The sequence below is a fragment of the Dendrobates tinctorius genome, unplaced genomic scaffold, assembly GCF_039654945.1.
Source record: "Dendrobates tinctorius isolate UK_male_01 unplaced genomic scaffold, ASM3965494v1 ptg000063l, whole genome shotgun sequence".
Classification (NCBI taxonomy): Eukaryota; Metazoa; Chordata; class Amphibia; order Anura; family Dendrobatidae; genus Dendrobates; species Dendrobates tinctorius.
Genome location: NW_027361731.1, coordinates 16,165,001 through 16,190,000, shown reverse-complemented (window position 1 = coordinate 16,190,000; position 25,000 = coordinate 16,165,001). Strand labels below are relative to the sequence as shown.

General features: G+C 45.0%; 2 protein-coding genes across 2 annotated transcripts in view; both read left to right on the top strand.

The window, feature by feature from the left end:
* LOC141094296 (uncharacterized) overlaps window positions 1-14,038 on the top strand; it is a 50,787-nt gene extending 36,749 nt beyond the window's left edge. The window contains exon 6 of the mRNA XM_073580133.1: window positions 12,310-14,038. Coding sequence (XP_073436234.1) covers window positions 12,310-13,355 — 1,046 coding nt within the window. The 3' untranslated portion in view covers window positions 13,356-14,038. The remainder of the gene's footprint in view (window positions 1-12,309) is intronic.
* Window positions 1-25,000, top strand: part of LOC141094243 (uncharacterized) — a 1,213,871-nt gene that overhangs the window by 658,769 nt on the left and 530,102 nt on the right. The gene's annotated exons all lie outside the window — the stretch shown is intronic.

Sequence of the window (25,000 nt, the reverse complement as noted above, 5' to 3'; positions counted from 1 at the left end):
GACAGCCATTCCATCCCAGTGTCTGTTGAACTCCAACCAGAGTACACCTCATTCTACTTAATGTGCTTCTGCTTAGGTGATCACCTGAACCAAATATTATTTAACGAAGGAAAGTATAAAAAAACCCTACTGTGGTGTTCACAATCCTGTTGCAATAGGACAACCTGGATGTCAAAACAAGTGCTAGTAATGTCCAAGAAGTAGTAGGAATAAAAAAAAATTGCTTTTAACCATGCCAAAGGAGTTGAAGAGAAAAGTCTTGAGTGAGGAAAAGAAGGGCTCAATTCTGGCTTTACTGGCTGAAGGATACAGTGAGCATCATGTTTCCTCCATCCTTAAAATTTCTAAGATGGCAGTCCATTACAACAAGGTCAATCAGCAGACATTGGGGACAACAAAGCTACAGACTGTCAGAGGGCGAAAACGACTCTCCACTGACCGGGATGACCATCATCTTCTTCGAATGTCACTCAGCAACCGCAGGATGACATCAAGTGACCTACAAAAGAAATGGCAGCTTGGGTGAAGTGCACGGCAAGGACAGTTTGTAACAGGATCCTAGAGGCAGGGCTCAAGTCATGTAAAGCTAGAAAAAAGCCTTTCATCAATGAGAAGCAAAGGAGAGCCAGGATGAAGTTTGCCAAAAACCATAATGATTGGACCATAGAGTACTGGAGTAAGGTAATCTTCTCTGATGAGCCTAATTTTCAGCTTTGCTCAACACCTGGTCGTCTAATGGTTAGACGGAGACCTGGAGAGGCGTACAAGCCACAGTGTCTTGCACCCACTGTGAAATTTTGGTGGAGGATCGGTGATGATCTGGGGATGCTACAGCAAGGCTGGAATTGGGCGGGTTAATCTTTGAGAAGGACGTATGAATCAAGCCGCATACAAGGTTATCCTGGAAAAACAGTTGATTCCTTCTGCTCAGGCAATGTTCCCCAACTCTGAGGACTGGTTTTTCCAGCAGGACAATGCGCCATGCCACACAGCTAGGTCAATCAATGTGTGGACCACCACATCAAATCCCTGTCATGGCCAGCCCAATCTCCAAACCTGAACCCCACTGAAAACCTCTGGAATGTAATCAAGAGGAAGATGGATAGTCACAAGCCATCAAACAAAGAACTGCCCAAATTTTTGTACCAGGAATGGCATAAGGTCACCCAAAAGCAGTGTGAAAGACTGGTGGAAAGCAGCCAAGACGTATAAAAGCTGTGATTAAAAATCATGGTTATTCCACAAAATATTGATTTCTGAACTCTTCCTGAGTTAAAGCATTAGTATTGTTATTTTGAACTTGTTTTCTTAGCATTATTTGAGGTCTGCAAGCACAAGACATGATGTCAGTAGTTTATAAAAAAAAGAGCAATTTACATGTTGCTCAAAAATATACCTATAAAGAGAAAAATCAGACAAACTGAAAATTTTATATCTCAATTTCTGCCACAAATTTGTGCAGACATAACAAAGGCAAATAGGCACACACAGTTAGGTTGTTCCTTTGTTACAACAATTAGATACATATTTACACAATCAAGTAAGCTTATGCAGTTTTGTTTATAAGTGTTTGTAATTAATCAGAGAAACATTGAGAACAAAAGTCGCTACTATCTGAGCATTTATGCATTGTGATTACTCCATTAAGGATTAGTTAGCCTTGTCTTTGATTATCATGGTATACACAGAGTATAGGAAGTTAAACCCAATTGTTATTTACCTTTAGCAGTGTGTATTTCACACTATTTAAACAAAGATGTGTTTCTTCTGCTTTTAGAACTATTGGGTCTTTCCCTAAAAAATATTTAGACAGAAGTTTATATAAATATAGCTTATGAATTGATGCTTAAGAAATAAACACTGTTTGGAGATTATTTGTATGTAAAAAATTAAAAAAGAAAAAAACATTCTGTGATTATGTTGCATAAAGCTTAATTCTGTGAGCATCTATCATTACATTTGTACCTTGGCTTTTTTAGAAATTTCCTTGTAAAAAAGAATTTTATGAAATTTATTAATACATGATTGGTTTTATTGATTCATCTATTTTTTGCCTATTTGCCTTTGTTATGTCTGCACAAATTTGTGGCAGAAATTGAGATATAATATGCTGAATTGAGGTGGCTATTAGTTTTGGACTATTTTGTTATGTATAAAACTGAAAATTTTGCAGTGGTCTCTTGATTTTTGCCAGAGCTGTATGCTCCCCCAGGCAGGTATGTGCTCCCCCAACCTTGTAAATTCTCCCCTAGTCTGGTATATGCTCCTTCAGCCTGTTATATGTTCCCCTAGCCTGGTATGTGCTCCCCCAACCTTGCATATTCTCCCCTATCCTGGTATATGCTCCTCCAGCCTGGTATATGTCCCCCAGCCTGGTATATGCCCCTCCAGCCTGGTATATGTCCCCCAGCCTGGTATATGCTCCTCCAGCCTGGTATATGCTCCTCCAGCCTGGTATATGCTCCTCCAGCCTGGTATATGCTCCTCCAGCCTGGTATATGCTCCTCCAGCCTGGTATATGTCCCCCAGCCTGGTATATGCTCCTCCAGTCTGGTATATGCTCCTCCAGTCTGGTATATGCTCCTCCAGCCTAGTATATGCTCCTCCAGCCTGGTATATGCTCCTCCAGTCTGGTATATGCTCCTCCAGTCTGGTATATGCTCCTCCAGACTGGTATATGCTCCTCCAGCCTGGTATATGCTCCTCCACCCTGGTATATGTCCCCCAGCCTGGTATATGCTCCTCCAGTCTGGTATATGCTCCTCCAGCCTGGTATATGCTCCTCCAGCCTGGTATATGCTCCTCCAGCCTGGTATATGTCCCCCAGCCTGGTATATGCTCCTCCAGCCTGGTATATGCTCCTCCAGCCTGGTATATGCTCCTCCAGCCTGGTATATGTCCCCCAGCCTGGTATATGCTCCTCCAGTCTGGTATATGCTCCTCCAGTCTGGTATATGCTCCTCCAGCCTGGTATATGCTCCTCCAGCCTGGTATATGCTCCTCCAGTCTGGTATATGCTCCTCCAGTCTGGTATATGCTCCTCCAGCCTGGTATATGCTCCTCCAGCCTGATATATGCTCCTCCAGCCTGGTATATGTCCCCCAGCCTGGTATATGCTCCTCCAGCCTGGTATATGCTCCTCCAGCCTGGTATATGTCCCCCAGCCTGGTATATGCTCCTCCAGCCTGGTATATGCTCCTCCAGCCTGGTATATGTCCCCCAGCCTGGTATATGCTCCTCCAGACTGGTATATGTCCCCCAGCCTGGTATATGCTCCTCCAGTCTGGTATATGCTCCTCCAGTCTGGTATATGCTCCTCCAGCCTGGTATATGCTCCTCCAGCCTGGTATATGCTCCTCCAGTCTGGTATATGCTCCTCCAGTCTGGTATATGCTCCTCCAGCCTGGTATATGCTCCTCCAGTCTGGTATATGCTCCTCCAGCCTGGTATATGCTCCTCCAGCCTGGTATATGCTCCTCCAGCCTGGTATATGCTCCTCCAGCCTGGTATATGTCCCCCAGCCTGGTATATGCTCCTCCAGTCTGGTATATGCTCCCCCATCCTTGTATATGTCCCTCTAGCCTGGTATTTGTCCCCCATCCTATTATATGCTCCCCCATCCTATTATTCCTATTATATGCTCCCCTATCCTGCATGCCCTGCTTTTGTTCTATACATACATACAAACAAAGCAATAAACAATAAACCTTGTCCTCGTTCCCCTGGTAAGCGCTGTCTGCGTTAAATATTTACATTTTGTTGAAGACTCTGTGCGAATTTGTCTCCAATAAAATAGCTCCAGAGATCCCGCTATGTGCAGGCGTTGACTCCGGCCCAACACTCCTCTTCCAGCCTCACCAGAGCTTGTGGTATGCCCTCACCAGGGCCGGCCCGAGAGATTACGGCGCCCTAGGCGAAACTATTTTGTTGCGCCCCTACTATTCTTGGCAGTAGATGAAAACTTGGGATATAAATTTAGGAGCAAAATACACCACAACAACAATGATTAATTACCTCTCTCCTAACTCTTTAATCTTCTGAGAAGTTGTATAGGACAAATATATACAAAGTAATCAATAACACAAAACAAAAACGACCATAGGTAATTAAAATTTTTGTTTCCTTGCCTTTTTTTTTTAAAAGGATGACACTAAGTCACCGAGATTAATTTGTTTAGCAACTTCAGATTCTATCAAAATTGTTGCCAACCCAACCGACCTCTCTTGCGTCATATTTGCCCTTAAATATGTACACTTTTCTTTCCATCCCTAAAACTTTTTGCCTTTTGAAAAGATTTTTTATAATTTTTTCTATTTTTTCTCTGGCGCCCCCTTTGGGTCGGCGCCCTAGGCGGCCGCCTAGTTCACCTATACGTTCGGGCCGGCCCTGGCTCTCACGTATTCAGTCAGTGCCTACACATACCACAATTTCCGGTGCTACAGTCCTCCGCCATCTTCGTCGTCTTCCCTGTCACCTCTATTAACGCTGGATGCATCCTCCTGACTCCGGCCACATTGCGCACTCCCAGTCTGTACCGGGCTTCGGATAGAAGGATGCATTCAACTCTACATTATAGGTACAGTGATGGGCATAAACAAATTTTGGCAAAGTACCAACAATTTTGTCTGTCCCAGAGATATCTGTGTCCATGTTTTTCATACATGTGGCAACCATGTTCCGCATCAGTATCACACATATCGGCTCCTGGGAATCAGCGATACTGTTACGGAATGACCTGGTTGGAGTAGTGATATTGCAAACACTAGGGGCAGCACCAGGCAGGTAGCGTAGTCTGGAATAGCCAAGGAGTTGATACACAGCAACAGCAATATAGCTTGAAGGAATAAGCAGGAAGAATAGTCAAGGAGTCCAAGGGTCGTTTACCAGGAGCAGCAGTGTCGTTTGAAGGAATAAGCAGGAAACCTAGTCAATTAAACCAGAGGTCGTTTACCAGGAGCAGAAGTGACCTGTAAAGGAATAGCAGGTGAAAGGAAGTTTGATTAAAGTCAGGTAGCTCAACAATCACACAAGGAACTAAGAGCAAGGCCAGGTTTAAAAAGGGTGTGCAATCAGAATGAACCAATCAGGAACTCAGGATGGTAATGTAGGAGGGTGGACTGGTCTGATTGTAAATAGTTAATATGCTTGTATATGGGTTATGTGACATGCATCTCTGTAACTGTATTAGTATGTCTCATATTGTTATAAATGTATGGGTACTGATGATTACAACAGGAGATAGGAACAGTGGAGTTCAGAATCCGGCCACTAAGGGGAGACATAACACCAGGGAAGGTCTGAGAAAAGTGGAAGGTGGGCGGAGCAAGTAGCGGATATCCAAGTTCAGAGGATATAAAGGGTTTTTTTTCCCAGACCGAGAGAACTCAGAGAGGGGGGTGGCCCCTGGAAGACAGCTGAAGAAAGGAGAGCCTGGGGTACCAAATTGTTGGAGAGCTGGGCACTGAAGAGAAGTAGGGGTGGCAGCGGGTGGACAGGCCGAGTAGGTGATCGCTGTGGCCGGTGGCCTAAAGCAGGCGCAGTGAACCAGGCTGAAACTACGTTGCACCGGGAAAGCGGAGGAGGGAAGGAGGAGATGTGTAACAGGTACCCAGGCAGAAGTATGTGGGTCGCCCTCCCAGGGCCGCGGGGTACTCGGTACCGGGCCGGTGTCAGGGGGCTGTGTCACAGCAGCGGTGACCCGGACCATAGCCCTGGGCGCCCAAATCAATGGGGGGTTTGTAATGAATGGAGTAGTTCGTGACACCACCTGTGGTGCTCGGCAAGTGTGGTGTTAGGCCGACGCTGCTTGCAGATTCTCTGGGGATGGTGGTGTCTTGCAGCCAAGATGGTGAAGCTCCCCACAGGTGGAGCTGTAGCCCCAGGGCAGTGTAGGTGCAATTGATGAGGAGAGGCGCAGGCGGTGTAGAGGATGGTACCCAGATGTAGCGGTGCTGAGTGTGTTAGCGCAGACTAAATGGAGGACACCGGGGCTTGTAGTTACAAAGCTTTACTCACGGTCTGTAGCACACGGGTGCTTGCCTCCGTGCCGTGTCCTCCGGGCCCGAGACTCAACCTCCAGGCAAGATAGGACTCTCCCCTCCAACACTCCGCCAACATGTACCTTTCTGAACGTCTTCTCTAATGCGCCTTTTAGTGTGAAGATCTCCTAGTACTGAGTTACTCTGGAGTTCCTCCTGACTGATGTTCCCAAGAACTCTCCTTGTACGGCAGACAGCTGTAGCCTACTTCGGGGACTCCCTTCTCCTGAGTCTCGGCTCACTATCCATGTGCTGTTGTGCCCCAAGTCTAAGATGGGAGTAGTGCATTTACAGCTGACTACTCCACCGGTGTCTGCTGCAGAACCATAAGTGTCCATACAACCTCGGGGACCGGGCCCCGGCCTTGCGATAAGAACCTATAGGCAGGGTTCTTCTTCTAACCCATGTGCTCTCTGTTCTCTTTTCTCCTTCATGCCGTGCTAATCTTTCTTTCTGATGGAAGCTTAGGTTACAGTTCAATGTCCTTCTCCTTCTTTCCTTTCCCATGCCAGCTGGCTCAGGTCACTGAGGCAGCTGCAGCACTCCTTCCTCCATCCCTTCTTCCAGGGATCCCCACTCCTACCCTGAGTGGCTTCTTTCCCTCTGACCTCCTGTCAGACTCTCCTGATTCAGACTGCTCTGTGTTCCCAAACCATCCCACTCTTGTATATTCTCAACTCCACCCACCTCCCAGCACGTTTAGTGTTCCAAGCAGGGAGCCACCAAAGGTGCTCCGCTACCCTCTGAGCAAGGAGCCGCAATGTGGCCCTGCTGAACTACTGTGTTGCGTGGGATTTGAGTGTTGGAGCGTGGAAAGGAGTTCCCACCTTACCTGGATGGTGGGGCACTACACCTTAGGAGAAGGTGCAGTACCTCTGTGGCGACTGAGCCTCAGGGGCGCCACATATGGAAGCAGTCCGAAAGGTTGCTGTGTTCTGGAAAATAATAAACCGTTTGTGAGAGAAGCATTCCTGGCTCTGGACTCCAGTGTTTTTGCTCATCAAGGAAAGGAATGGGGACTGTATTGGGAGTACAGAGTGTGCCGTAGGGACCACCCCAGTCGGGGCACATTTCTACAAGTGGCGTAGTCCATCACTGCCCAACACAGGCGGTGAGACCACGCTGGAAGGCAAAGAAAATAAAAGTGCTGTGTGGAAGATTGAAAGGATCCGCATGGAGCGGGTTGAAGATTTTACTGGCATAAACTGATATTTGGGACTGTGACTAAAAACTCTCAGATATGACCGAAGAAAAGAATCTGATAATGACTTTGCAAAACAGCAGAATGGCGGCCGTCGGGATGGAGGATATTGGCGCCAAAATGGACTGCCCGTGTCAAGATGGGGCGCTCCAGGGGCGTGACAGCGTCGGGATGAAGCCAAATGCATTATGTCAACCATGCTGGGTCCGCCCGTGGGAGGAATGGTATATGCTGAGTGACAGGAGCCTTTTCCCACTAAACACTGGAAAATGGGTGGAGAGGCCGGCGAGAGCCCCACCCTGGAACTGGAATAATGCGGCTGGAAAAGCTGGGTGCCACTGCAGGAAAACCGGGCACTCACCCGCGTTGAAGGACTATAGCGGGAGGTGGAGTCCCCGACAGCTGGATCTGCGGATCTGAGAGCAGTTACAAAAGCAGCAAGCTCTCACCCGTGCTGAAGATCCGCCACAAATGGAGTCCCCGACTTCCGAGCCTGCAGCCCCGGAGCCAGATTAACCACCCGAGATGCGCCCATGCTCTCTACAGTCCACGCCGGAGACAGCGCGGGAAGCAGAACTCGCTCTTCAGCTGGAGGAACTGGGAGACCCGGAGGCTGTTTCCGCTGGATGGCTGGAAAAGGTACTCTGGTGCACCCCATAGGAGCGGCCCAGCAGCGACAGTGAAATGGAGGAGACCGCCAAGCCAGTGGAGACCCACAGCCTCCCGTATGCAGCAGTACCTACAGGAGCTGAGGGCCGAACGGAGCGGAGCCGCGAAAGCAGAGGAGGTGAGTGCATCTTCACCTTAGCCGGTGGTGGACTGCGTAGCCTCAACGCTGTCCCACTGCGGGGACACGAGGCCCAAGATCCGCATCACCGAGCACCCGTGCTCCCGCATCAGCGTCCCCTGAACCCACCGAGCCCTCTGGAGATGGTGTCGGTCCATGGGCAGAGGCAACAGAAGACACCTCTGCCCCTGTTTCTCCATCTCGGATTGGGGGCTTTGCGGCTGCAGAGTCCTCTTTGGCAAGGGCCCGGGCCTCCTGTGGATATACGGCACAGGAAGTGCGCCAGGGAACTCTCCGTGGCCCCTTCTTGCCCTTCTAGTGCATGTTTGCACCATCTGGAACTGTCCCACATTCGCCCAGGGCAGGGAACCCTGCAATGCTTGTCTAGAGGACCCATGACGGTCTACGGGACCTGAGGAAAATTGTTTTTGGGGCACCGGTTACGCTCCTGTAGCAGAACTACTATGGGGATTTGGACACTTCAAAATAAAGCGTGCACATACGCTGTGCTCCCTGCAAAGGAGGGGGAGAGGGGGAACACTGCTGTTAAGAATGGTGGTAAATGCTGCAAAATGTTAAAAGTATTAAAAGTGGTAGAAATGTTAAAAATATTAAGGAAAAAAGTTGAAAATGTTAAAATATTGAGAATGGCTGGTAAACTGGTACTAAAGATAGTTCACATATTATGTCCTTGGTGGGAAATACCCTAAGGGGGAGAAGGGGAAACAGGCCTGGTAGGCTCCACTGCAGCCTTGGTTGTTCCACCCCTAAATTGAAAGATACGGATTGCCGGTCTGTAAAGGTGTAGTACCCCATGAAAGAAAGGAAGGAGAGACCTCCCGTTGAGCCCAATGTGTGTCCGGGATGATTTACCCCAGTAGAAGTGTGGGAATTGTCACATAGGCGCGAGCGCCTGCGGGTAGCCTTCAGCTACTCAGAGCTTAAGTGCTCCAGGCTCTACCCAGCACCCTGTGAAGAGCTGAGTTGCTCCAGACTCTGCTCGGCAACCTGTCATACAAGACAAACAAAGAACGGTAAAAGGGGTTACACCAAAAAGGGGAAAGGTACGGGATTGTCAGGGACGACAATGGTCATAGGAAGGGGGTATGTAGAAGGGTGGACTAAGACGTGGACTGGTCTGACTGTAAATAGTTAACATGTATATGGGTTATGTGACATGCATCTCTGTAACTGTATTAGTATGTCTCATATTTTTATAAATGTACAGGTACTGATGTTCAGAACAGGACATAGGAACAGTGGAGTTCAGAATCCGGCCACTAGGGGGGGACATAACACCAGGGAAGGTCTGAGAACAGTCTGGAAGGTGGACGGAGCAAGTGGGGGATTTTCAGGTTCAGAGGATAAAAAGGGTTTTCCCAGACCGAGAGAGCTTAGAGAAGGGGGTGGCCCCTGGAAGACAGCTGAAAAAAGGAGAACCTGGGGTACCAAATTGTTGGAGAGCTGGGCACTGAAGAGAAGTAGGTGTGGCAGTGGGTGGATGGGCCGAGTAGGTACTGTAGTACTGTGCCGGTGGCCTAAGGCAGGCGCAGTGAAACAGGCTCAAACGACGTTGCATCGGGAAAGCTGAGGAGGGAAGGAGGAGACGTGTAACAGGTACCCAGGCAGGTGTATGGAAGCTGTCCGAAAGGTTGCTGTGTTCTTGAAAAGAATAAACCGTTTGTGAGAGAAGCATTCCTGGCTCTGGACTCCAGTCTTTTCGCTCATCGAGGAAAGGAACGGGGACTGTATCGGGAGTACGGAGTGTGCTGTAGCGACCACCCCCGGTTGGCGCACGTTTCTACAGTAACCAACAGGAAACTCAGGGAGAAGACATCAGCAACAATATAGGTTCAAGTATTTTGATAAGCATGGAACTGTCCAGAGAGCTGAATAGCTCAGAAGGAAGAGCTGCTGACTGGTGCACAAGAGCTGCTAGGTTTGAATCCTAACAGGTACTGTTTGTGCTGATCCCCGGCGCCGGATGTTGAGGACAGCTCCCATCATTGTCCTCTGCTCTGCCTGTGATCAACGGGAGCTGGGGACAATATTGAGATTGTATTCAGCCCCCGCTACCTACATAGAGTGTAAAATTAAGAATAAAAAATCACATTATAGTCACCTTAAGGGCTTATACTCATCTGCGAGGAAAATGGACAAGTGCAATCTGATAAAAAAATCAGACCGCACTTTGATCAGTGTTATTCTATGAGCATACTGCGACTGTCCTTGTATCTCGGACGACACTCGTCAATGCAAATCAATGGGTGTGGGAAAAAAATCGCATGTCACTCGGACTATGTGACTGCTGCCTGATTTTTAAACACCTATGTCCTTCGAAAAGTCGGCAATTCATCTGCCACGTACAGTAAAAATCACAGCGTGACCTTACAGAATAGAATAGATATAAAGATGTCAGTCACATACAGAATTAGTACAGTGTGTGCGCAGCTTACTCTACATGTATTTTATTTATTCCTTACATAATTTATTTTCTGAAAAAAACTGGCATGGGGTCCCCCAATAAATTATTAACCAGCAGAGGGAAAGCGGACAGGTGGGGGCAGATATTTATACACTGGTAAGGGGGTAATACCCATGGAGCTTCCAGGATATTAATATTTGATCACAGCTGTATACATAGAATAGATAGATATAAAGATGTCAGTCACATATATAATTAGTACAATGCGTGTGCAGTTTACTGTACATGTATTTAATTATATGATTATTTTTCAGAAAAAATTGCATGGGCTTTATTTTCATAACCAGCAGAGGGAAAGCTGACAGCTGTAGGTTGATGTGTATAACATGGGAAGGGGGTAATACTCTGCATTTTGTTATGCACACATGTCATCTTTTTGATCTCTTTGCTGATTTCACTGACCACTTCTCTACCTGCTGCTATCTTTTAGGCATATGCCTTCTTGAGATACATGCAAATGGTGTTTATTATATGATTATTGTAATCTTTATGACACTATATATATACCAATACAATGCCCTTTCTGGAGACATATATTCGGTTTTTCATGTTTTACAACTAGAGATCCCTTACTGTTGTTATTTGCATCAGTAATTTCAGTCTTGCACATATACTGGCCTTTATACATTTGATCTCCTTGCTGGTCTCACTGGCTGTACATTCATATGCTGCTATATCTGATATGGTTACTCCTTAAAGACAAATGACGTTTCTTTCATTACTCTAGTAGTCTTTATGACACGTGATATACATCAGCACAATGCACTTTATCTACTAATCCTTGTGAGGTCCATCTTCATCTGCATGTCTAAGATCTCTTATAGCTGTAAGTCACATAAGTCCGGTAATTTATGCTTTGCATTGCACATATATTGGCTTTTTGAGTAATAAGTGCTGTAATATTCTGCTGTTATATAACTTGCTCCCCAGATTTGATTGCATGTGCTCAAATAGTAGTTGAATATTCTTGCAAAGGTTTTGTACTTGGAAGTATTAGAGTTTAGGGATAGGCTCTACATGATGACACTAGATTAGTCAGACTTGGGTGTATTACCTTATCAGACAGTAGTCTGTTGTACTTATATCTCCATTTTTAATTTAACTCTGTCTGATTTGTGTTAATACAGATCATTCAATTTTACGTTTTTGGCTATAGGCTTCCTTTTTCTTGTGGGATTCATTACTAATTTGGGAAGTGTCTTTCTTTAAGCCATTTATGTGTAGGTTTATTTATAGAAATGTGGTATAGTTTTCCTGATTCTCTTATGTCGCTTACCCCATGTCCAGGGCATTGCAGCAGCTTAGGTATCCATGGTTATGACCACTAGTAACTAGCAGTCACTATATGATTGGTAGTAACCATGGATACCTAAGCTAATGCAATGCTCTGCACATGGGGTGAGCAACATAGTGAGTCAGAAGAACTATACTACATATTTCCTAATATTATTACTACACCTACTACATATTGGGATAGTTGACCAGAGATGGGAATAACCCTTTAAGAATCTTACATGTTGTTATGGTGTATATTTGTATCTGTTGCTATAGATTATAATGTAATAAAGCTTATTTTTAATCCTCCCTTTATTGCTTCAAACTTTTCTGCATTTGTGTATTGTTTGGCGATTGTACTTTAGAGGTTCAGTACCATGGGATTTGTGAACAGGTGGCTCACCACTGTCTGAGGTCATAGTTTCATTATACTTTGAGTTGTATAGAATTATGTATATAGAAATTATATAAAATATAAGGCATTGATATTGAAAAATAATAAAATCAGTTTTATTCTTGGCAGATGACTGTGGTGTCAAACCAGATACCTATGAAAAGCACGCCATTATTCCAGCTATACCTCCAGCCCTTCAGAGCAAAAATCAATCATCGGAGCCTTTTCAATCAGTCACCTATTTGGATTCATCACAGACTGTTGAGCAAAATGAAAGCTGCAAAAGTGATGTTGAGCATCAAATAATTCCCACAGAGAAGAAACCATTTGCCTGTTCAGAATGTGGGAAATATTTTAAACATAAATCTAAATTGCTTACACATGAGAGAATTCACACAGGAGAGAAGCCATTTTCATGTTCAGAATGTGGGAAATGTTTTATCCAGAAAGCACATTTCATTATGCATCAGCGAAGTCACACAGGAGAAAAGCCATTTTCATGTTCAGAATGTGGGAAATGTTTTAACCAGAAGTCAAATTTGCTTAAACATTACAGAACTCACACAGGGGAGAAGCCATATTCATGTCCAGAATGTGGGAAATGTTTTACCCAGAGATCAGATCTTCTTGACCATCAAAGAATCCACACAGGAGAGAAGCCATATTCATGTCCAGAATGTGGGAAATGTTTTATCCACAGATCAGATCTTCTTAAACATCAAAGAATCCACACAGGAGAGAAGCCATATTCATGTCCAGAATGTGGGAAATGTTTTATCCAGGGACCAGATCTTATTGCACATCAAAGAATCCACACAGGAGAGAAGCCATATTCATGTCCAGAATGTGGGAAATGTTTTAAAACGAAATTCAATCTTCTTAACCATCAAAGAATCCACACAGGAGAGAAGCCATATTCATGTCCAGAATGTGAGAAACGTTTTATCCACAGATCAGATCTTCTTAAACATCAAAGAATCCACACAGGAGAGAAGCCATATTCATGTCCAGAATGTGGGAAATGTTTTATCCAGAAACCAGCTCTTTTTACACATCAAAGAATTCACACAGGAGAGAAGCCATATTCATGTCCAGAATGTGGGAAATGTTTCAACCAGAAATCACATTTCCTTAGGCATCAGCGAAGTCACACAGGAGAGAAGCCATTATCATGACGAGAATGTGGGAAATTTTATACTAGGAATTCAAAACTTGTTGCACATCAGAGAATTCATACAGGGTAGAAACTATTTTTTATGTGGGAAATGTTTTTCATGGAAATCATATCTTCTTCATCATCTAAAAACTTATGTAGAGCATGAAGGAAATAAATAATAATTGAAATCAATCAGGCAGTAGAGTTCCATTTAGTTGACAAAGGGGTGAAACTGGATATACCAGTATTGTAAGCACAAAAGGGCATTTGCTGGAGGTAGGTGTCAATCCTGGCACCTTATAGCTCCTGGATTCTCAGCTTAGAGGGATGTCAGCAAATGATCTGTACTAGAAGGAATATCTCCTATTGTCTGTATAGGAAGGCACAGGTATTTGAAAGGGCACAACTTGGCTCATCCATCCATTCATAGACAGCATCTTTAAACCCCTTCCCGATTTGCGCTGTATATACATGGGACTGCAGGAGCTGTGTTTCTGTAAACTGCAGTATAGATATGGCTCTGTGATCAGGTAGATCAGTGATCTGTCATTATACAGCTGATGTCCCATCGGGGACAATGTAAAAGAGTAGAAAAAAGTAAAAAAAAATGTAAAAATATAACAAAAAAAACTCACAAAGAACAAAAAGAAAAAAATATCAATCCAATAAATATATGTAAGGCTAGTTTCACACTAGCGTATCTTCCACGCAGCGCACAGCGCCGCTAAGCCCCGCCCCCTGCCCACCCCATTCGGTCATCTCCTACTATCACACACGGCTGCAAGCGATCTGCGCACCCTATCTTTAGCATAGGGTGCGCAGACCGTGCACTGGCCGTGTGCTAGTAGGATTTTTGCGTGCACTGCGCACTTTTGAAGGTGCGCCGAGCGCACCAAAATGCAACATGGTGCGTTCGGTGCACACCGGTGCACCTTCAAAAGTGCGCAGCGCATGCAAAAATCCTACTAGCACACGGCCAGCGCACGGTCTGCGCACCCTATGCTAAAGATAGGGTGCGCAGATTGCATGCAGCCGTGTGCGATAGTAGGAGGAGATGACCGGATGGAGCGGGCAGGGGGCGGGGCTTAGCGGTGCCGTGCACTGTGTGGAAGATACGCTAGTGTGAAACTAGCCTTAAAAACAAAATAAAGTGCAAATATTTGATATTGCCCCTTCTGGAACGACGTGACTTATAAAACTGTCCCACTAGTTAACTCCTTCAGTCAACACCTTAAAAACAAAAAAACAAGGCACAAAACTATGTCTTATCATCATATTGCTGAACAAAAAGTGGAAAACAACACGATATAAAAACAATCTACATCAAAATTGTACAGATGAAAACGTCATCTTGTCCTGCAAAAAAACAGCCGCCATACGGGTCCGTCAGCAGAAAAATAAAAAAGTTATAGCTCTCATAATAAAGCAATTCTTTTTTTCTATAAAATAGTTTTTATTGTGTAAAAGCATTGAAACATAAAAAATATAAATGATGTATTGCTGTAATAGTACTGACCCGAAGAATAAAACTGCCTTATCAATTTTACTGCATGCGGAAAAGCATAAAAAGAATAATATATGAATTACTGTTTTTTGTTCAGTCTGCCTCCCAAACATCGGAATAAAAAGTGATCAAATAATGTCATGTGTCCAAAAATTATACCTGCAAAAAACAAGCCCTTACATGACTCTGTCAGCAAAACTATGGAAAAATTATAGCTCTGAAAATATGGTGATACAGTTTTGCAATAAAAAGCGTCTGTGTGTGACAGCAGCCAAATATGAAAAATATATAAATCTGGTGTGACGACACAGCATTTTTCATTTATTATCCACATGTCTATTTCCTGTAAGCCAGGAGGAATAGACTGTTACCTATATGTTGAGTTTTGCATTTTTGCGTTTGTTCTTCAGTTGGTCAAGAACCATACACTGTTGTCATATTAGTCTTAAACGTTGATTTTTGATCATTTTGAATAGCTGATGTTTGTCTCTTATATCATCTCCTACAACTTATTGTCTGCTATCTTTAGACAATAAGTTGTAGGAACACTGGATTTTTACTTAATCTGTTGAATGACCATTGTGTGGGTCCTGTGGCTTGTTGACTTGCAAAACAGAGGAATAAAAACTATGCAAATTAGTTAAGTAATCCAAGAATGTGAGTTAACCTCATCACATCTTCCTCTTGTTCTCTGGATGCTGGCTTGAATGATAACAGTTGTGAGATATGTAAGTGGAATATGCCTCTAACCATATACAATCAGACATACAAGACATCCAGAGAGTCAAGATATTCAGAGATCCAAAGAACCAAAGACTCTTTACAAAACCACAGCCAGGAACATTCTACAGGATTGCTGCCAGATCGTGGCTCCATCACAAGGAAAAGAGATTTGACATCTTACACGATGCGACCTTACTGGGCCACAGCCCTGGCTGAAAGAATACAGATCTGCTCCATTGACCAATACTAAACCATGGATATGTTTGGGGTAGTCAGGATTTGGGACCCACCGGTCACCAGAACCCAATGGATACGTTTGGGAAAGCCAGTATTGGCACCCACCAGTCACCTGGTTCCATTCCATAGGGATATTCGAAGAAGTCAGGATGTGACCTCTGGTCACCTGACTGCAATAGACTGTCAGCTTCCTAAGCTTGCTTTTACTTACTCCTCTGCGTTCCACAGGAGGGGTAGTCAGGCCTGGAAGCTGTGAAGTCACAGCTGCTCTTGTCCTGGCGAGTCAGCGGAAGTGTGAGACTCTATAATTTTACACCATTTTGGGTATTTTGTTGGGTCTGTTCAATATGTAATTTGCCTGTTTTGTGGTTCAGTAAAGTATTGCTACACTGCTTTACCCTCACGCTGTGTTGTCTGAGTTGGTATTATGTCCACGGTAAAAGGAGAGCGGACTGAAGCCCAAGGCCAGACAGTAGTTAGGGTGCAAGGGAATTGTACCGGCATACTGACCGCTGGGGGCGGGGAAGGCCTAACAAAGTTAAGGCTCCGAAACATGAGGCGACAAAGTCCAACAGTGCCTTGTTCACAGACAGGAATTTAGTTACAGTGATGGACTATTTTTCGGGGACTGACGTTCAAAAACCTAGTGATAAGGCCCTCTCAACTAGTAGGGCAAGATGACATGGGTGCCCGGTCTCTTGGCCCCTGGTTTATGACGTGTCCACCCCGATAGGGTAGAACAAAGGGGGAGGTATGTGGTGCAGTGAAAGGGGGTAGTGCTGGACGGAAGATATATTTCTCCCAGCAGGATATTTGACCTGAATTTTCCCTAAGGCTCAGGACCTGCAGTGAAGTCACGATCACGTGTTCAGCCCATGTGATAGGTACCTCACTTGTGGGTGTGGTTATGGGCGATAAAATGAGACTGTGGTGTGGTCGCATGGTCTGTGTTGGAAGGTTCTAGTAGTGGACAGACTTCCTGAATAGCACGTTGTGAGACCATGTACCTGCAGAGCCTGGGACGGCTACTGTGTTGGGGAAGCTACCGTTCTTTTAAAGGTCTGGACTGTCGGGTGGGACGTTGCAGAGCAAATCACGGGACAGTGATCCTAGTAAGGAAGCTTCTCTGGAAGCCACGACTGACAAGGAATCAGTGTGTGGAGCGGAGCTCCTGGAAGGTAACCTCAAACAAGGGGGTTGTAATATACTGCATACAGGTTTATCTGCTAAATGAACAGAGTGGTGGTCATGATGTGTTCATGGATGTGATGAAATGGACTTTACGTTATGCGGTTTATGCGGAATGAAACGTGTGGGGATAGTTAGATCACTCTTCCAGGGGGATCACAAGCATGGACGTTTTCTCTTCCGTCTGACTCACAGTCACTACAGATGGTAGAGGGATTTTTTCAGGCACTGGACCTTGTGCATGATGACCCTGATCGGATCTCCTTAGCTAAGATTACACTAACTTCAGCAAGGAAATCGCTTAGCGGAGGAATATTGCTCCGAGTTCCAGAGGTTTAATGACCCCACACTCTTTAGCCAGTTCTGTGAGGGTCTCGCAGTTCAGGTTAAAGATGCCTTAGCTCTATTTGACACTCCTGACTCCCTTGAGGTAGTCATGCCTCTGGCAATCCGGGTTGAACGCCGTCTTTGCCAGAGACATAGGGAGATACCTTTGAGTGCGGGAGGTCCGGCGTCAAGGGTGGTCTGTACTGAACCTGCTGAGGAACCCATGCAGGTGGGTGCGGTGACACGTTCAGGCAAATTGTCTTTAGTCTGGTGTATGGGGAGATGTGTTCCTTTGTGGTAAAAATGGCCATTTTGTGGGCACATTCCTGATCTCTATATAAACAACCACCGGAAAACTAGGGGGACCGGGTTGCGAGGAGGTAGGCAACCCGGGTGTACTTATCACCTTGGTGAGTAGGACACAGTTTTTATTACCAGCTATAATACATGTGGTTGGAATTAAGGTGGACGTTTCTGCCTTTCTGGACAGTGATGGCGGGGTTCAATTTGGTTAACCTAGGTTTGTCTGGGACCAAGGCCTTATGACACATACACTGTCCAGACCTATACCCATTATTGCCATAGACTCCACCCCCCTAAGACAGGAGCACTTTACGCAGGTGGTCGGGGACTTGCAGCGTCAGGTGGGGGCCATGCACACTGAGGTGTTAAATTGCTATGTGCTAGATGGTCTGCCCTCACCTGCGGTACTGGGACCTCCTTGGCTCGCTCTGCACAATCCTGTAATAGATTGGCAGACACAGGAGGTCACTAAGTGGAGTACATACTGTCAAGGACACTTCTTGGGTACACGGTTGTCTCAGGTGGATACCCTGTCCATGCCTTATTACCTGTCAGACTTTGGGGATGTGTTTTCTGAGCAGGGATGCCAATAACTCCTCCCCATCGCCCTTATGTTTGTACCATAAATCTTGTTCCTGGTGCCAAGCTGCCCAAGAGCAAGCTCTATAAGATCTCAGGTCCAGAGTGGCAGGCCATGAGGACTACATCATGGAGAACCTGGCTAAGGGTCATATCAGACCATCTTCATCTCGCATTGCTGCGGGGATAGTATTTGTTAAGAAAAAAGATGGGGGTTACGTCCTTGCCTAGATTTCCAGGAACTCAATGCTATCACTGTCTGTGATCCTTATATGCTCCCTCTCATTCCAGACCTCTTTATTCAAATTGTAAGGGCAAAATGGTTCTCTAATATGGACCTCAGGGGGCGTATAACCTTATCCGCATTAAAGAGGGGGATGAGTGGAAGACTGCATTCAATACACCTGAGGGACACAATGAGAATTTGGTGATGCCTTTTGGACTGACAAATGCACCCGCCGTCTTTCAGCACTTTATTAATGACATCTTTAGTCACCTAGTAGGCAGATTCATTGTGATGTATCTGGATGACATTCTAATTTATTCACCTGACCTTGAGTCACACCAGGTTCATGTCAGGCAGGTCTTACATATACTCCAAGACAATAAATTGTATGTCAAACCCGAGTAGTGTATGTTCTTGGTTGAGGAGATCCCTTTCCTAGGATATGCGTTGTCTTCCACTGGTTTTCGCATGGATACAGTGAAAGTCCGAGCGGTATTGAATTGGGATCGTCCAGAGGATTTGAAGGCGTTAGAGAGACTTTTAGGTTTCACCAACTACTACCATAAATTCATAAAAAACTTTTTGGTAGTAGCCAAGCCTTTTACAGATATGACCAAAATGGAGACGGACTTCTCCAGATGTCCCTGTCCTGCCAGGGAGGCATTTGACATGTTAAAAAGATGTTTTGCTTCTGCATCAATTTTTATTCAAAACCTAAGGTATTGATCACATGATCAAGTTTAAATACATTAGATAGGACTGCTCCGAGAAGGGTATACCGTGACGTGGTGGTGTGGCTTCGTATACATTTTTTGCAAAAAACGTATCAACTAAATACCCTGTTTTTGTTATCATCTTTTACCAGCACTTGCTGCATATTGTTACATATATTTTACAACAGAGTATTCATGCACGTTTGTCATACTGTGTTTTTTCTATGTCTCATCAATTCTTATTCAGCCAGATGTCTCTCAACCTTTCATTGTGGAGGTCGATGCATCTGAGGTGGGCGTGGGGGCTGTATTATCTCCTGGTAAATGGCAACCACGTGCTTACTTTTCAAACTGTCCCCGGCTAAGAGAAATTATGATATTGATAATAGAGAACTCTTAGCTATCAAACTGACTTTTGAGGAGTGGCATCATGTTTTGGAGGGGGTGGTCCACCCAGTGATGGTTATTACAGATCATAAAAATCTAGTATACTGGAATCAGCGAAGCGTCCTAAACCATGACAAGCGAGATGCACATTGTTCTTTACCAGGTTTAACTTTTTTGTTACTTATAGGCCGGGGAACAAAAACGACAAGGCGGATGCCTTATCCCGTTGCTTTCCTGGGGTAGGAGATAAGTGAGAACCGGTACCGATTCTTCAAAAAGGGGTGGTGATGGTTTCTATAAACTCTGATCTGGAAAGAGAGGTAGTTGGCTGCCTGTCCATTTGGTAATTTGTTTGTGCCTGTCAATCTTTGGCTTAGAGTGCTCAGTGAACACTATGATGCTGTGTTGGCTGGACATCCTGGGAATAAGTCCACCGCGGATTTGCTTACTAAGCATTTTTGGTGGCCCGGTGCTCATCAGGATGTCCAGGAGTACGTTGCCGCCTGCAGTGTCTGTGCACATTGTAAGACCTCGCATACTCGTTCGTCGGGGGCTCTCCAACCATTGGAGATTCCCAGCAGACCTTGGACTCATTTGTCGGTCGATTTTATCACAGACCTACCCATGTCTGCAGTGAACACTGTAATTCTGGTGGTGGTGGATAGATTCAGTAATTGCTTTATTGCTTTACCAGCTTTACCTAATGCCAAATCCTTGGTGCAAATTTGCGTCAGGAAATAATTAGACTGCATGGGATTCCTACAGATAGAAGAGTGCAGTTAGAATTCAAATTTTGGAGGGCATTTTGCACTCGTCCGGGAATCCATTTGTCTTTTTCTTCTGCTTTTCATACACAGTCTAATGGGAAAACTAAATGGGTTAACCAAAATTTAGGAACATATCTCGGATGTTTCATGTCTGAGAATCAGGAGGATTAGGTTACTTATTTACCGTTAGCCGAATTCGCTGTAAATAATTGTCAGGAATCAACCGGTAAGTTCAATTTTTCGGGGCATATGGGTTCCACCCTCAGTTTAGTTCTTTTAGTGGTAATCACACTTCTGGATTACTGGAGTAAGAACATTTTTAATCTTCTAGGTCTACCATATGGGAGGGGGTGACTAATATTTTGAGAAAGATGGATTCCAGATTGTAAGATCCCGGCCGGCATCACTGCATGGCTTCCCATCTCCCATTTTACTCACCTCTCCGGACCATGCTGTGAGTTCTGTCCTCTGCCTGCTTCATGATGTGAATCTCATGTCCTTGCTTACTGCATACTTCCTGGCTGTATGCTTAGGAAGGCAACGCCAGCACTTCCTGAATCTTATAGAGACAGTGTGCACACCCCTAATTTGGCCCCAGCCTATTGCCAAGAGGTATCGGGTGCTTAAGTCATCGCCACACATAGACTCTGTCTGTCTGTACTTTCCTACTGAGTTGCCAGATCCTGTCCTGTTTCTGCCTTCCTGGGGGCTACAAAAGACAAAATGAGCAAAAACCCTGCTATAACTAAATAAGTAAAAGTGCATCTAAATAATACAGAGTTTTTAGTAATACTGTTTTTGATCAAAAATAGAATGAAAGCTATCCCACCACGACAAGGTAACTCTGTTCGGGATAGTCTTTTGTAGGTTTTGCTTTTTATAGCCAATGTAAACATGCATTTATGTACTCCATGTGTATCAACTCAAACCAAGCTCAATTTTTGTGTTTTCTTCCTGGGGGCTGCATACCCAGGCCCAATTCTGTGCTCTTAGTGTCTTGTTTCTGCCTTCCTGGGGACTGCATACCCAGGCCCATATTTTTCATCCCGTACCTGTTCCCGTGTCCGTCCTTGTCTGTATAATTATGGTAGTTTACATTAATGGGATCTTTGGTCAAAACAAGTTATCACCGATCCATGGGCTCCACAGGATAGGTGATCGCTTAGGTCCGACCATTAAAAACTACACCGATCAGAAGAATGAGGAAGTTTTATCATTGATAGGACACGTTTCCCCATTTTAAAATGGAGCGGCAGGTGGGAGACAATACAAATATCTCTCCGAGGATCTGTTTATACCAAGGAATGTGACGGTCACAAGGGGGCATTCTCTGTGTCTGAAGGAGAGAAGGTTTTTCCACTAACATAGAAGAGGATTCTTTACTTTTAGGGCCATGAGAATCTGGAATTCCTTGCCTGAAGACTCAGTCGAAGGGTTCAAGAGAGGCCTGAATGTCTTCCTGGAGCGTAACAATATTGTATCTTACAGTTATTAGGTTCTTTAGAAAGACGCAGATCTGGGGATTTATTCTGATGGATTATTGGCTGAACTGGATGGACAAATGTCTTTTTTCAGCCTTGATAACTAAGATGCTAGGTTAGTGTCAGTATACAGGTAATATAGTGATCACTAGTGACATTATACACAGGAGCTCTATATATAGTGCAGTGTACAGGTAATACAGTGATCTCCAGTGACATTATACACGTGAGCTCTGTATATAGTGTCAGTGGACAGATAATACAGTGATCACTAATGACATTATACACAGGAAATCTGTATATAGTATCAGTGTACAGGTAATACAGTGATCACTGGTGACATTATACACAGGGAACTCTGTACACAGTATATAGTGCATAGTGTGCGTGTACATGTAATACACTGACTCAGCAGTGACGTCTGTATTTGAAGTCCATCATCTTCGGTTTTCTTCGTCAACAAGCACAGACTGCTATCACTTCTTCCAACCAGGACTCATCTCTGCAAAACATAACACACAGTCATCAATAGCTGATCACTTCAACTGCACTTTCCTCACTTTTCCGCTGACTTCTACACTATGTCAGATGAAGAAAAAAAGCGACGTAGTGCTGCCCTGCACAATAACAGGACCTCCCTTTTGTTCCCTCGATGGAAAACAGTTTTTTAAAAAGTAAATTATTTTACAGTAGTAATAATGTCCTTAATTGAACCCTAAAAAATTATATTCCCCACTTGTTACCATAAAATAATATAGCATGTATCTCATTCTGGCCCCCAAACAGTAATTAAGTCCCTCATCCTGGTCCACTTTATTTAATAACCTCGCCCAGCCAGTCCCCCTTTATTTTATAATAGGCCCCCAGATATCCATCCTGCCCCCCCAGCTATACATACTGGCCCTCATATGTCACTTGCCCTGACTCCCCATATATCTCCCCGGAACCACCATATATCCATCATCGTCCCATTTCCTGGCTCCCCCATATATCCTGACCTCCCTATATATATGCATCCTGCTTCCCCCATATATATGCTTCCTGGTCTCTTGCCCTGCCATCCCACATATATCCATTCTGGCCTCCAATATATGCAACCTGGCTCCTCAATATATATATATCCTGCCCTCCCCACATATATCCATTCTGGGCCCACATATATGCATCCTGGTTCCCCCATATATGCATCCTGACCCCCCAGATATATGCATCCTGGTCCCTTGTCCTGATCTTCCCCACCCAATCAATCTTTCCTGTCTCCCCATATATCCATCCTGGTGTCTTGTCCTGGATCCCCCATATATGCATCCTGGCCCGCCATATATATGCATCCTGTCCCCCATATGTATGCATCCAGGTCCCTTGTCCTGCCCCCCACCATAAAACCATCCTGGTTCTACCATATATATACATCTTGGCTCCCCATATATCCATCGTGGACCCCCTTATATCCATCCTGGTTCCTCATGTGTATCCATCCTGCCCCCATATGTGTATCCATCCTACAGCCCCTTTGGTATCAATCCTGTCTCCCCATTATCCATCCTGGCCCCCATAGGAATCCATCCTGGACCTCCCCATGTGTATGCATCCTGCCCTCCCAATGTGTATCCATCCTGGCCCCCTATGTAAATCCATCCTACAGCCCCTTGGGTATCAATCCTGTCCCCCCATTATCCATCATGCCCCCCATGTGTATCCATCCTGACCCTCCTTGTGTATCGATCCTGGCCCCCATGTATATCCATCCAGGGCCCCCCATGTGTATCCATCCTGGGACCCAAATATACCAACCTGGCCCCTCCCATGTGTATCCATCCTGGCCCCCCCATGTGTATACATCTTGTCCCCCTTGTGTATCTATCCTGGCCCCTTGTCCTGGCTTCATGAACACAGAGAGAGTGAGAGAGAGAAAAAAGATTCCGCTTACCTTCCTGCGCTCCCAGCGTCGGGCGGCGTCTTCCTCCTCCTTTGCAGGTTCGGCGTGCTCATAGTAATATGGCCACCAACATAGCAGGGGCCGGCAGTGAATGTGTGTTCCCGTCGCATGCGGCGCATGACACTGACGTCAGTGACAACGGGCTCAAACTCTTCATTAATCAGGACATGGGCCGCGGCCATTCAGGTAATGAAAACTGCGTGCGCGCGCCCCTGCACATACTCTACCTGCACTTTTAAAAGGCCCGCACCCCTAAAAAACATACCCCTTTTTCTTTCTTCTCCTTCTTCCCCAAGCCAAGGGCCCACCCACAGCCAAGGGCCCACCGGGGATTTCCCCGATATCCCGCCAGGCCAGTACATCCCTGCAATATACAAAAAAAGGTTGCACTCTATCATGCTAAATCATGTCAATGTGGAATATGTGAAATTTGAATAGCAATATGGCTTTGGAGTATTAGGAAAAAATATGAGACGCTTAGCATAAAATTTGGCAAAATATTATCTGCCCATCAACCATCAACCATCATCTGTCAGCAATGCCTGCATTTATGGGTAAGTAGGGAGCTGCTGTAATTAAAATCTCCACTTGGAGGAGGGAGGAGTGCTCGGTCAGTAAGCTAACATAAAAAAGACATACTTCTGCTACATTGATGACCTTCTAATAATCTGCAAAGGCTCAAAGGAGGAACTGATTACCTTCCACAAAAACTTCAACAAGTTCCACCCAACCGTCAAGCTCACCCTCAACTATTCAAAATCCCAAATCCATTTTCTAGACACAACCATATACATCAAAGACAATACCGTACAAACGACTATTTACCATATACCCACAGGACATCCGGCATACCTGAGATGGAACAGCTTTCATCCGAGACACACAAAAAAATCAATAATCTACAGTCAAGCTCTAAGGTACATTTAGATCTGTTCAGACGCGGATAGAAAACTACAACTACTATCACTTAGAAAAACATTCCTACACCAAGGATATAATCCACTTGTAATTGATTAACAGATCCACAGAGCTACAAGGATCCCAAGAAGCAGCCTCCTAGATTATAAACAGAAAGAGGATAACAACAGGTTGCCGCTTGTGGTCATGTACAACCCTCACATGAACATTTTAAGGAAAATTGGCGCTGACCTTCAACCCATATTCCACAGAGACCACAGACTGAAAGCAAAATTCCCAGAACCACCACTGCTCTCCTACAAACAGCCTCCCAACCTAAGGAATATCCTTGTCATAAGTGCCCTCGCATCACCATCAGAGACGGGCACAGTC